The sequence below is a fragment of the Rhagoletis zephyria genome, unplaced genomic scaffold (assembly GCF_001687245.7).
Source record: "Rhagoletis zephyria isolate East Lansing unplaced genomic scaffold, Rhagoletis_zephyria_1.1 Rzeph_scaffold_00059, whole genome shotgun sequence".
Taxonomy (NCBI): Eukaryota; Metazoa; Arthropoda; class Insecta; order Diptera; family Tephritidae; genus Rhagoletis; species Rhagoletis zephyria.
In genome coordinates this window covers 290,853-303,890 of record NW_016157143.1, presented here as the reverse complement: position 1 = coordinate 303,890, position 13,038 = coordinate 290,853, and the positions used below count along the sequence as shown (strand labels likewise).

Below are 13,038 nucleotides of genomic sequence, written 5' to 3'. Positions count from 1 at the left end.
TTAGAGTCTTGTGAGCCAGTCTCATTTTAGCCGCTATCCATTAGCCATTTAGCCACGTTTAACAGTATTCCGAAATCTGGCTATATGGCCTATGTATTATGACATCTTCTGCACGCCAGTCGTTGCTCTTCTGCGCCAACTGGCGCCAATTGGAAATGCCATGCCCTTCTCCACGTGTTCTTTCCAACACAGAGAAGGTCTTCCTATTAACCTGTTACCAGTTCGAGCAGTCGCCCCATCAGAGGTTTTCATTGTCCATGACTTACTTACGTACTTACGTACTTATATAGTGTGGTTTTCGTGCGTAGAGAGAGGACCTACTCAGTCCAAAGTAGCACTTGTTGGCAAGAGCGATTCTCGTTGAGAGAGTAGAGAGAGGACCTACTCAGTCCAAAGTAGCACTTGATGGCAAGAGCGATTCTCGTTAGATTTCAAGGCTGATATTATTGTTGGTATTAATGGTCGTTCCTAAATAAACAACGTCTACTTATGACATGGAGGCATTTAAATCAAGCCATTGCGGCATAGATCCTCTGCCATATCGTTGCCCTGGATCTAAGACCGGAAATCATAAACAATCAAAGATCCAATAGATATTTAATGAGGATCGTTCTGTAGCAAAGACTACTCTGAATTTTTCGATAGCAAAGACTTGAGTTTGGAAAAACTACATACATAAATTAATTGGATTCTATAAATCTGGGCTATCTCGATCCCAGATAACAGTAAGGGTATTTGCGTTGTAGCTATATGTGTGAGTGTAAAGCTTACAAGCCTGCCTAACTGAGACTTACTCTGAGCGAGATTATATGCTGCCTCTTGGATGGTAGACACTTCTTCTTCATACTCCTGTAACTTGTTGATGTATCTAGGCTATCTGCATGGCTTCAGCGCCACCTTGCCAGTCAATTCTTTGCAAAGTTATTTTTTATCGTGCGGTTAATATAAGCATTAAGTTTGTAACAAAACGGTTCATATATAAAAATTATCTAAATATCTCGACTCTAGCGCCACCTCTTGAGGCAAAAAATAAAATAAAAAAAAAAAAATTAAATAAATGAAATAATAACAAAATCGTTGGTGCTCTCGATTCCAGCATGGCCTGCATTCAAGATGGATTGGAACAAATGAAATTAGGCGCGGGCAATCTCTCATTCGCAACAGACATCGACTTTCAGCAACGACCGCAAGCGAATAACGTAAACATCAACGTAACAGACAGTAGTTCCGACAATACCTGCCAACATCGATGGACGCCCACACACGGCTATCGCGACAAGGGTATCGGTGTGATGACAAGCCTACTGGGTTGTATGAAACCGATACTCTCTTTTATGACCAAGACTGGCGTTATCGAGGTCAAAGATCCAAAGGATTACGCCTGGGAAATACCATTTGAATGCATCACTGGGCTGGAGTGGCTGGGAAGCGGTGCACAAGGAGCGGTTTTCAGTGGAAAACTTAATAGCGAAATTGTTGCCGTGAAGAAGGTGAAAGAACTGAAAGAAACAGATATTAAGCATTTAAGAAAGTTGGATCATCAGAATATTATTAAGTTTAAGTGAGTAAATGAATCGATAAACATACGTGACGTTGTCTAATGTCATGCATTTCAATATTTATACAGGGGTGTTTGCACACAATCGCCCGTCTATTGTATAATCATGGAGTTTTGCCCCTATGGTCCACTACAAAACATACTTAAGGAGGAGAAAGTGATGTTGCCGTCGCGCCTGGTGTCGTGGTCGAAGCAAATTGCGCTCGGCATGCAATATCTGCACTCGCATAAAATTATACATCGTGACTTGAAGAGTCCCAAGTGAGTAGAAAATTTTTTTGAAAAACCAAATCGCTCATATTTATTTCCAAAATTTACTTTCCCTCCCCCCCTCTCCAGCATACTAATCGGTCAACAAGAGATAGTGAAGATCAGCGATTTTGGTACAAGCAAAGAATGGAATGAGATCAGCACGAAAATGAGTTTCGCCGGCACCGTGCCCTGGATGGCACCTGAGGTGATACGAAATGAACCATGCTCGGAGAAGGTCGACATTTGGTCCTACGGCATTGTGCTTTGGGAGATGTTAACATGCGAGATACCCTACAAGGATGTTGACTCATCCGCCATTATTTGGGGTGTGGGCAATAACTCATTGAAACTACCGATACCGTCCAGTTGCCCAGAGGGTTTCAAGTTATTGGTTAATTTATGTTGGCACACTAAACCTCGCAATCGTCCCTCCTTCGGGCAAATATTGTCCCATTTGGAAATTGCCGGTCCAGAGCTATTGCGTAAAAGCGACAAAGTCTACTTCGAGGCGCAGCAGTCGTGGAAGGAGGAAGTGCGTTCACATCTCAAGGAAATCACAAAGAATGGCACTAGCATACATAAGTATGAACAGGATTTGATTAGACGACGCACGGCCGAGTGGCAGCATGCGCAAGATATACGACTGGTCTATGAAGATAAGTTGGAGAAGACAAATCGACTGTATTTAGAATTAAGTGAATGCATGACTCAGCTGCAGGAAAAGGAGAAAGAGATTGCTATGTAGGTTTTAGAAAAAGTAATTTTGAGCATCTTGCATTTTACGTATCGATTTTCAGGCGCGAAAAACAACTACCAGGTTACAAGCCAACGCGTCGACTAGGCGGTACGTTGCGAAAGATACAAAATTACCGTAGACGGCTTAATGCACCTTTGGTAACACCAGGAAATGCTCAACAACAACAAACGTCAACGACACCAGACCCTGAAACTACGCCAGAGGTAAAAAGAGATGCTGTTTCTAAATCAAGTTGGTTTAAGAAATATAAAGCAACTTTATTTTTAAGTAAAATAAAAGTTTTGGGAAGCCAGTTTCCCAAAATGAGTACTTTTATTAATCATAACTATAGTGAGAAACATCTCAAGTGACTCTATAAGCCTTTAGGATTTGATTTTAAATATTTAGCATGGACTAGAGAGATTTGTTTTCCTACGCCCGTCTATATAAATCAGGGCCGATCAAATACAGCTTTTACACTGCGCAAAAAACTTAAACTGAAGTCTACACAGCTACATATGTATTATTTGCATAGTGGGAAAATACCCATTTGGGCGCTAGCTAATTGGATACAGGGATGCTCGTAAAGGATGACTCCATGCTAGATCTATTACCTTTATTTTATTTCTGCCATAAAAAACGTTAAGTAAGATATTGATAGTGGACTAGGTCCATTTGTAATATGTATATGTGGAGTTTTAAAAACTAATTATAGCTCCCTTCAGCATACTCTGAGTTATGAGTTATATTTGGTCAGAGTGCGGAACCTTCTCCAATCAACTATTGCTGAGGAAAGCTTACATACTTCCAGGTAACTGTAAAATATTCGAAGCCAAAATACTATGGAATGAAACCGCTGAGCTTATCTTGGCAATATCATTCAAAACTCGTCTTCTTTATATACATGTAGGCACGTCGGTCAAGGCCTTTAGTTTAGTAGGAATTAGCTGAAAATATGTTCAAGAATTTCCAATGTCCTCTTGGTGGTGTTTGGGAAACTGCACCGACCTAAAACATAATGGATTTCCTCCGAAGTTTTCTTCGACGTATACACTCTACCGGCAGAGACCATTGACGAGAAATACACAGAAGCTTATCAGTAAATAACTTTTGAGCTTAAACAAATGCGCTTCAGATTTATGTAGGACCCTTGTTTGAAAACTAGAGCAGTCTAGCGCTCGTTTGAAGTGATGATGGATTCGTCAATATTTCAGTTTTAAGAAAGTAGAATGTTCGGGATGGGGAAAGCTCTCCATACTATAAGCCTTCATTTCTCCGAGCGAGCTGGTTAAAAGTAGCCCACAAGTCGAAGTACATTTATAAAAAGTTTAGCAGGATATAAATTTCAGTAAGCACGACACTAGATCAGTGGCGATCAGAGAGAGCTTTTATTATTAAAGACTTCTGCCCGCGGGCGATGTTTTATGAATCACTGTTCTGCGTTTTAAAAGACCAACTCGTCTCAAAATTGTCATATGAAGTATATAATACATTTTTTGACTTGGGTCCATATATATTATCATCCACAGAGTCCCCTTAAAGCTATGCTGTACGCGCAGGTGATAAGCTTGAATCAGACAAAATCATATTGCGTGCCCACACAGAAGCTGAAGAAGAGCAGACATAGACGAGTTGGTTCTGGCAGCTTTGCAGCTGTGCCCAAGTATAGTCCAAGTCGAGACCGACGCTACCAGAGCGAGCCAGAAAATCGTAAGAACGTCAAGTTGGTGGATACCGAAACACAAACCGATGCCATGGATATAAGTGAGACAGACATTAGCCCAAGCGCCTGCTGTGCAATGCGCGATATCTCTATGACGCTCGCAAATGACAGCGGGCTGCCATCTTACGAAGTTCTATATGCAATGGATCGCATAAATCAACGCCAGTTGGCAGAGCCACAGATCGCTATGCCCCGACCACAGCAGCTAATACACAATGTAAAGGAGCAACAGCAACAAACCGATGTGGTGCCAGCAGGAGAGGTGTCCGCGGCGGCGACGCCAACCAGTCTGAATGGCAACTCCATGACCCCTTCAGATGTGACTTTCCAAGATGCATGCTCTAGTCCCGATCAACTGCTCGACGATGTAATCAACAGCAACGAAAGACTTGACATACCCGATTATTGCAGTTCGAATGAGCACCTCGAGCGTCTTGGCGAAAAGGTGATAAAATTTATCAACGAGAATCGACTGAGCATACAAACTACAACAACGGGCCTTAGTAATCATGGTGAAGTATCGGCTGCTACGCGCTTGCAAGCTGACAATGGTAATGAGCTGGCGGGCGAGAGTTTTGGCACAACCACGCAAGATACGATAAGGGAAGGCTCGATGGAGCGATCGACGCCGAGAACGAGCAGTGTACGACGAAAACAAAAGCAGCAGCATAGCTCGGAGAAGAAGATGCGCGCTGAGGAGCAAGCGCAAGCGCACCATAATGCAAATGGTGAATCGAATGAAGATCTCTTCGATGATAGTTGGTCAGACGAGGAGGGCGAGGATACTGACTATCACTATGGGCTACGAAGAAGGAGGTAAGTAAAGGTGATATGCAAAGGTAATATAGGTACTATTTCCTCTCTCTCTCTCTCTTCGTAGCATTGGTCGTCTGCCAATTGGCCGTGGCATGCGTGCACGTCGTTGCTACAAAATACCCATCATTCCGAAAATTCCCATCCACAAGCGAAATGTGACTGTCGTCTCGGATGAGGAAAATACCTCGGAGTATAGCCACTCACCATCCAGCCAACATTCAACACTCGAAAGTAATCCTGATGAAGTACTCAAGCAAATGAAAGCCACACAAAAGAGCATCGCGACAACTGCTACAACAACAGACAGCGAAGAAGAGGTCTCGTCGAGCAGCAGCAGTGAGGACGGTGAGGATGTGACAACGCTGCATGAGCGTAGCAGTAGATCGACAGCAGCAGGCGGATGCACAGCAGTTGCAGCTGCAGCAGCGCAACGACAAAGGCGTTCACAACGCCAACAGCAGCAACAACAACAACCACACAAATACATCACTGCAACAACAAAAGCAGCCACAAATGTTGCGGTTGCACCAGCAGGCAATGCGTTGCCTTTTTTACCGAAGCGCAGTGATGTTATTTCCATACCCACATACGAAGCGGACGGTGCTGTGGATATGGTTTAGGCGCGAGTACTGTAACAGCAAATACTAAGTAGGCTCATGAACTTTGCCTTAAACATAAGGCTGTAGTTCCATATGAAAACACAAATAGATACAAAAATAAAAACCATAAACGTGAAATAGTATGTAAAATTATAAGCAGAAATTATTAACGCAAACAAGTTTCGCTTTAGTTCAAGTGCGTATGTATCTCACAAAATTTAATGTTCTGTATTAATAATTAAATCTACCAGTTTATTACTTAAGTAATCGTTACGAATAAGTGTACAACAACAAGTCAGGCATCTTGTCATAGTAATTAGTCATATATGAAGGCATACACACATACATACATACATACAACCTTAGAACAGAGGATTACATTTAATTACATTGTACTCATTACTTACATATATTTAAATGGTTATTGTATATTATAAGGTAATATTATTTAGCAGGAAAAAGGAAAAATTGTACACATACACACACTAGTAGCTTATGTTTAGAGATACATTACTAAAAAGACTTGGTTTTACATTAGGGTTCCCAAATATGTTAAGCATTTCCAAGTAGTTTTGGTTGCTAACCTTCACCTGGCAGCAAAAAGAAAGTTGTAACCCAACTTTTGTTACCGCTCGTACAGTGCCTCCTCAATAAACGTAACTACTAAACTGAAGCGCAGATGTATATTTGTCAGAAACCCCAAATACAAACATTTCAAAAAGATAATCTGATATGTTTGACAAAACAAAACAAAAAACAATATTGTCTGGTGAATGAGGCTTTTTTGTTTTTTTTTGTTTTTGTTGTCGGAGCGAGCACAAAGTTAAGTGTGCAACGAGTTATCTGGAGTCCCATCTGCGGTGCGATCTGCCTAGGGTTACCTCTACTTTGCCTCTCAGCGGTCATAGAGGCATATTGTGATGCGTCCTTAAACTACCCCGAATATTTGAAGCATTCAGGCAGCGGAGAAGACATGCTGAGTTGCATGCTGATATGTATGTATCTTCAGCCCAACAGTGGGACATTTTCGACTAATTTTCTTCAAAAATGGCTGGAACAGTAGATTTTTTGCCGAATTTAATAACTTTTTTTTTAATACTTGGAACCGGTTGTAGAAAAGATTGTCTAAGCCAATTAAAAAAAGGTGGGAACATTACAAAAAACCATCAAACTAAGAGTATATACATATATATAAATAAATAAAAAATATTGCACACTTTATCCAGAAAAATGCGTAAGATACGAGTTAAGAATAGCAGCCGCCATATTGGATCGGCCAAATTCGATCGGTAATTTTGAATTTCCTGATTCTATCATCAGAACGGAATTAAACGACTTCAAAAACATTTACCTTTAGAATCTGAGATTTGTAACCAAGAAAGAAAAAACTTTAATAGTTTTTTTTTTTTTTTGAAATTGTCCGACTTTCGCCAAATCCTTGGACAATCTTTTCTAAAACCAGTCTCAAGTATTAAAAAATTTCGAAAATCTTCCACTGTCCAACGGTTCTCTTTCCAATATTGTTTTGAAAGTTTTCGGGGTGCAAGGTAGACTTGTGCAAGGTTGAAGTCCTCAAGTTCTTTTTTCGAATTTAGCTGATTGGCAGATTTTTTGTTTTCAAGTGTAATTCGTATGTTCTTTTATCGCCGCAACTTGCAACCAATCTCTTAAACCAAATCTTTATGTACGAAATCTCGCAATTTTGTACGCCAAATTTTAACTTTTTTTATTTTTTTATTTTTTGTTAAGTAATACTTAACCTGCAATAACTAGATATTAAAAATTTATTAATTTAAAATTAGTTTGATTACAAATTATTTTTAAATATATATAGATACATTTAAGCGTACAATATGCATGCCCACATACATATAACATGTGTTTTTAATTACGGCTATGTAAGTTTCTTTAGCATCTAAAGTTCAGATTATGCACTTGACTTAAGTTATACATGCATACTACGGTGGTCCTTAAAATATCAACTTCCAAATTTTATATGGAGAGCATCTTTATTTTGCTCTACGTACAAAACAAAAGGCATCCACGAAAATTTCAAAATTGTAAACAAATTTTTAGTGGTTGCTTTTATTTAAAATTAAAAAAAAAAAAAATTCCACAAACTCATCATAACTCAGTTAGTTTTTGAATTTAAATGAGCAAATTTCAATAGAAGTTATAGCTGGTCAAAGTAAAAATTTTGACAAATTTGTGCGATAAAAAAAAAAAAAAAGTAAATTTTTTCAAAACTTGCCCATATTTTTTTTTAATTTTTGTGGATATCTTTAAATGTGTGTTCCACCATTAGATGTTGATATTTTAAGGACCAGCCTAATATATACATATGTACATATATTTAATGCGATATATACATACGCGATGTCCAATCACTTTAATTGTACTTTAATAAGTTTAATGTAGGTTTAGTTACTCCTAGTTTAGTTTTTGAAGCGATTAAATTGCTTCGACGTGCCTGCTATTCTCGGAAGACATTCCTTTTATTTTTGTTTTTAAATTAGTTTTTTTTTAAGTTTTATATATATTCGTAAATTAATATATAGATACATATGTATTAAATGCATGTGCTTAAAATACATATGTACATACAAACATACATATACTTGTGGCTATTATTATGTAAACTCATATTGCCTAAATAATTAAGTGAATAATAAAAAAAGAAACATATTTACACACATTCAAACCTATATTCAATTTGATTTGTTTTAATTTGTATTCTTTAAATCACATAGAGTTACTCGTGCTTAAAACGACACATAAGGCTTAAAATAGAAACGTGGTTAAGAAAGCACTGTTTTATGAAATAATTAAGTTTTAAGTTGAGAAGGTTGAATGCTATTAAACGTATACATTGACTACGGTGCTACATGGCCAATATATGAACATACATATGTACATATATGTAATCTCATTTTCGAAGAGAATCCTTTCAGCGAAATTAGTGTCCTCCCAGTCGTCAAAATAAGAGAAAGATCTTCCTGGAGCCCGACCTTTTGCTTTTATGAAGCAAAAACCTTTTCGTGGTCGATTCTTTACACCTTCTCATCCGCCTTCTAAAAAAGGAGCTATACACACATCAATTTGTCAATCAACTTCAAATAAACTGTTGAGCTGTTCAAAGTCAAACGATTTTTGTGTTTGTGGCTCCTTAAAAACGGGATTATAAAAATTAATATATTTTAAGACTTTCACCAAAATATTTCGGACAAATTTTTAAATTTACTTGAGCTGGAACGATTTGAAAATTTTGTGTAGTATGTGTTTTGGTTTCAATTACATATCACTGTGCAATAATTTCAGGGTCACAGCCTGGGGACGGAATGATTCCAACTGAGGATGAACCACCTAGACCCATATAGTAAAACCCCCACAATTTTTTGCGTTTTTGGCAGTGTTGTCAGTTTTTTTTTTTGATAAAGCTAACAAATTCAAAAATGTATCGGGCAATTTTGGCCCAATCAATATTTTGCAAATTATTATTTTTTTTTTTCAAATCCTTTTTATTTTACAATAAAAAATCCTCTAATAGCCTTCAAAGTAGGTTTAGTTCTTAGTACTATGGTGCAATTAATGTTTTTTACCATTAAAGAAATAATTGCAAAAGGTACGAGCTTATCCGGGTTAAAAACACAAAATGAAACAACTGGTTTTCATTTTCTTGCAAAAAAAGTAATTTCAATAAAATATTGTATTAAATATAAATTTATCCACTTTCATATACGATTTAACTCTTATAATTTACGAAAGAGTTATTAATATCATTTTTACTTTGGGAAACATCTATAAGACTATCGCCAAATTGGCGATAAATCGGCCAACCTGTTATCAGGTCAAGTTTTTTTATGATATAGAAATATTTTTATGATTAGAATAGAAAAAAGGGTTAAAATCCAAATTGGGGCGAAATAAGTATATAGTTTGGGTACATATAGTAAAATTTAATGAGGAATAATTTTTTTATAACCTTTTAACCAATTAACACTCTCATGAAAGCGTCGTTTAGGATACTTTTTTGGAAAGGTTGAATAAAATGGCATTTGGTAGATCGAAGAGGGTTAAAATGTTGTAGAAAATCCCTAGAATTACTCCGGCCCCACTGTGTATCTGATGGCATTTTGAGGTGTCAAACATTTTTAATTATTTTTTATGTTTACACTTACGTATTAAATATATGCATTGTGTTTATATAAAGCTTCATACATACACATACTTACATATGTACATACTTACATTGGACCGTACCACAAAAAAAAGTTCACCTCGTGGACCTCGGAGCCCAAAATACACAGTATTCACAGTCGGATCTTAAATTGTGATATTTCGATGTTTCTGTCTCATTGATCTCAAGTACCCCTTTCTAGTACATATCCACCAGATCTCAGTTCTTCTCATCGTAACGTACCGACTTAATGTTAGTAAATAAACACTGGAAAGATGGTCAGGGGTAATTTGACCCATTTTTATATTTGACTCTCAATATTTCTTTTGCCAGTTATTTTTCTAAATAGGTATTTCTTGACTTTTATTTAAAATGCATAAAATTTAATATAAAAGCCATCGTATTTTATTGATTTGTTTAAACTTAAACATTTGACCATATTGGCAAAAATTTATATAATTTTTTTTTTCTAAACTAAGAAAATCAAAATGAAAATTTAAATCTTATAGTATCTTTAAAATGAATAAACATATTTTAATAAAATTAAGTTTAAAGTATTTATGACAAATGACCCCTGCCTTTCTTTCAAGGTAAGTCAATTTTCCAGGCTATCTAGAAAGAAATAATAATATAAAATTTATAATTAATATATGTTTTTTTTATGAATAAACCCTTTTTAAATTAAAATTATAAGTTTTTGTTACTAAAATTAATTTTGAAGTAGTCGGCACAAATAGCCCCTGTCCGTCTTTCAAGGTAAGTCGATTTTCCAGGCTATATAGTGTTAAAGCTCTACAAAAATTATTAAACCTTTCTATGGAAGATTTTTGATTATTCCAGTAGAAAAATTTAAAGAAACAGACCCGTCGGTTCGTCCAAAAAAATATTATTTTTTTCGGATTTGCCTTGCAAAAATATTTTAAACCGAGTGGTTTACGGCGTTTACTTGCAAGGTGGTTCGGTCTAATGTACATATATGTATTGTATGAATATCAGAAATAATACATATATTTTACTCATATCGTACGTGCTAATTAGTTTTTTTTTTAATTAAGTATGTCAATAAATTGGAATGTTTATAGGCGGACATATCCACACCTACATATCGTCTTCTGAAATGCAAAATAACGTAACAACATCGTCACTGAAATGCAAAAAGTCGTAACTTATAAAAGATTCAAAATTCACTTTTTGATTGCTATGATGGATTTCATCGAATTACACACATCGTTTTATGAAAAAATAAATAAAAATTTGTCACGACTTTTTCCATTTCAGTGACGATGTTTTTACATTATTTTGCATTTCAGGTGACGAAATGTAGATCCAATCAACGATCAACTAAAAAAAAAATTTGGATGCTTTTTTTTTGCATAAATCAATTTTTTTTTACATATTACAAATTTTTATACACTAACTAAAAAACTACTATTATACCAGTTTTCGTATTAATTGTACGTTATGCAAGCAGTCATATTTCCCGATCTGAGTTTTCAGTTAGCTCGCTTTAGATCTAGGTGTGCGATATGTATGCACATCGCCATAATGAAATGTACTTGAGTAGCAAAATTCATCAAATATACATATAGTCGTTTAAAGTAAAAAACCGCGTATCGCCGTTCTGTAAAACCGCGTAACTGACATTTTTTTTCCAAAAATTGGATTTGGTCAGACAAGCTCTGGGCTCAAGATTTATCCATTCGTTCTGAAATATATAAGTCCATAAATGTGATTGCGTTATAAAAAAGAGAACCATTTTGAAATAGGAGTGTTTTTACTCTCTAGAAAATAATTTATGCAACCTCACATACGCGATTTTGCATTATCTATGTTTTCTTATTTGATAACTAATATTAAAAAGAAAAATTCAGGGACCAAAAATAACTGTTATCTCGAACTTAAAAACTGAAAACGTTGCCCAAATTCTGAAATTTAACGAAAACGTTGTTTCATAACAGTTATTAGATGAAAAATATTTGTTATTTCGCCGATAAGAGTTATGACCCAAGGCTTATTTTTTACGTTGTTTGATAACAGTTATTGCCCAATGTTTATTTTTCACGCTTTTCTGATAAACGTTGTAAGATGGGAATATTGACGAAAACGAAGATGGAGAAGAAGATAAAGATGATGAAAATAAAATAGAAGGAGTGAAGTAACTGTTATCAGACAACGTAAAAATAAACGTTGGGCAATAACTGTTATCAGGCAACGTTAAAAATAGACCTTGGGAAATAACTGTTATCAGGCAGCGTAAAAATAAGCGTTGGGAAATACCTCTTATTGGTGACGGAAAACATATTTCTCCTGCATAACAGTTATCAGGCAACGTAAGAAGTGAACGTTGGGTTATAACTCTTATCGACGAAAGAAAAAATACTTCTCATCTTGTAACTGTTATGAAACAACGTTTCTCGATAAAACGTATAACTGTTATGTCCCTGGAAAAAATATCTCTCGAAGAGAAGCTTTGGTAAGAATTAGTTTTGCTTTTGGCTAACTGCTGCTATTTAGGATTGGTCCCTCCCCATTGCCACATTAGGTCAAATGATACATTTGGCTGTGCGAAAGTCCGATTTCGTAAAGGCAGTTTTACATTATTTTTTGTTGCCATTCTGTAGGGAATACTCCAAAATAACAGAAACTTCACTTAGTTTTTGTAAAATAAAAAACACNACAAACATCAGTGAGCAGTGCTTGAGTAAATATCATTTAAAAGTATGCACGGATCTGTCAGCGTTAGCCACAGGAAATTACATATAAAAAACTTTTCCAAGGTCCTGATATGATTAATTAACGGTCTTGTTATATCGGAATCTTGCCGTGCTGTTATTCATATAAACTTAATTCCGAAATAGGAGTATTACGGCGATTTTGGAAGAATTATAAACGAAATAACACAAAATGTCTTATTCAGAAATTTTCCATCAAGAAGCTCAGTATATAAATATTATAAATAAATGATGGGGATGGTGACGTATGTATATAAATAAATATAGTACTTGATCCGTATTTTTATTTTTCAATTATTTTTGCACGAAGTATATAAAGCTAACTACATACATACATATATACATATAGGTAAATCAATGTCAAATCGATCAATGGTTGAAATTTACCATTTTTTGATTCAAGATTCAGGATTCATTGATTTTTTGATTTGAGATCAATCCCCGG

General features: G+C 35.9%; 1 protein-coding gene across 5 annotated transcripts in view; it reads left to right on the top strand.

Annotated features, from left to right (window-relative positions):
- Nucleotides 1–13,038, top strand: part of wnd (Mitogen-activated protein kinase kinase kinase 13 wallenda) — a 48,117-nt gene that overhangs the window by 34,173 nt on the left and 906 nt on the right. For 4 of the 5 annotated variants that reach the window (XM_017624946.1, XM_017624969.1, XM_017624960.1 and 1 more), the window contains exons 3-8: nt 1,097–1,561; nt 1,628–1,819; nt 1,898–2,551; nt 2,608–2,770; nt 4,076–5,085; nt 5,150–6,518. In XM_017624946.1, coding sequence (XP_017480435.1) covers nt 1,097–1,561; nt 1,628–1,819; nt 1,898–2,551; nt 2,608–2,770; nt 4,076–5,085; nt 5,150–5,705 — 3,040 coding nt within the window. In that variant the 3' untranslated portion in view covers nt 5,706–6,518. Of the gene's footprint in view, nt 1–1,096; nt 1,562–1,627; nt 1,820–1,897; nt 2,552–2,607; nt 2,771–4,075; nt 5,086–5,149; nt 6,519–13,038 lie in introns of those variants that run through there. The other variant, XR_001848559.1, reaches the window with a different exon arrangement.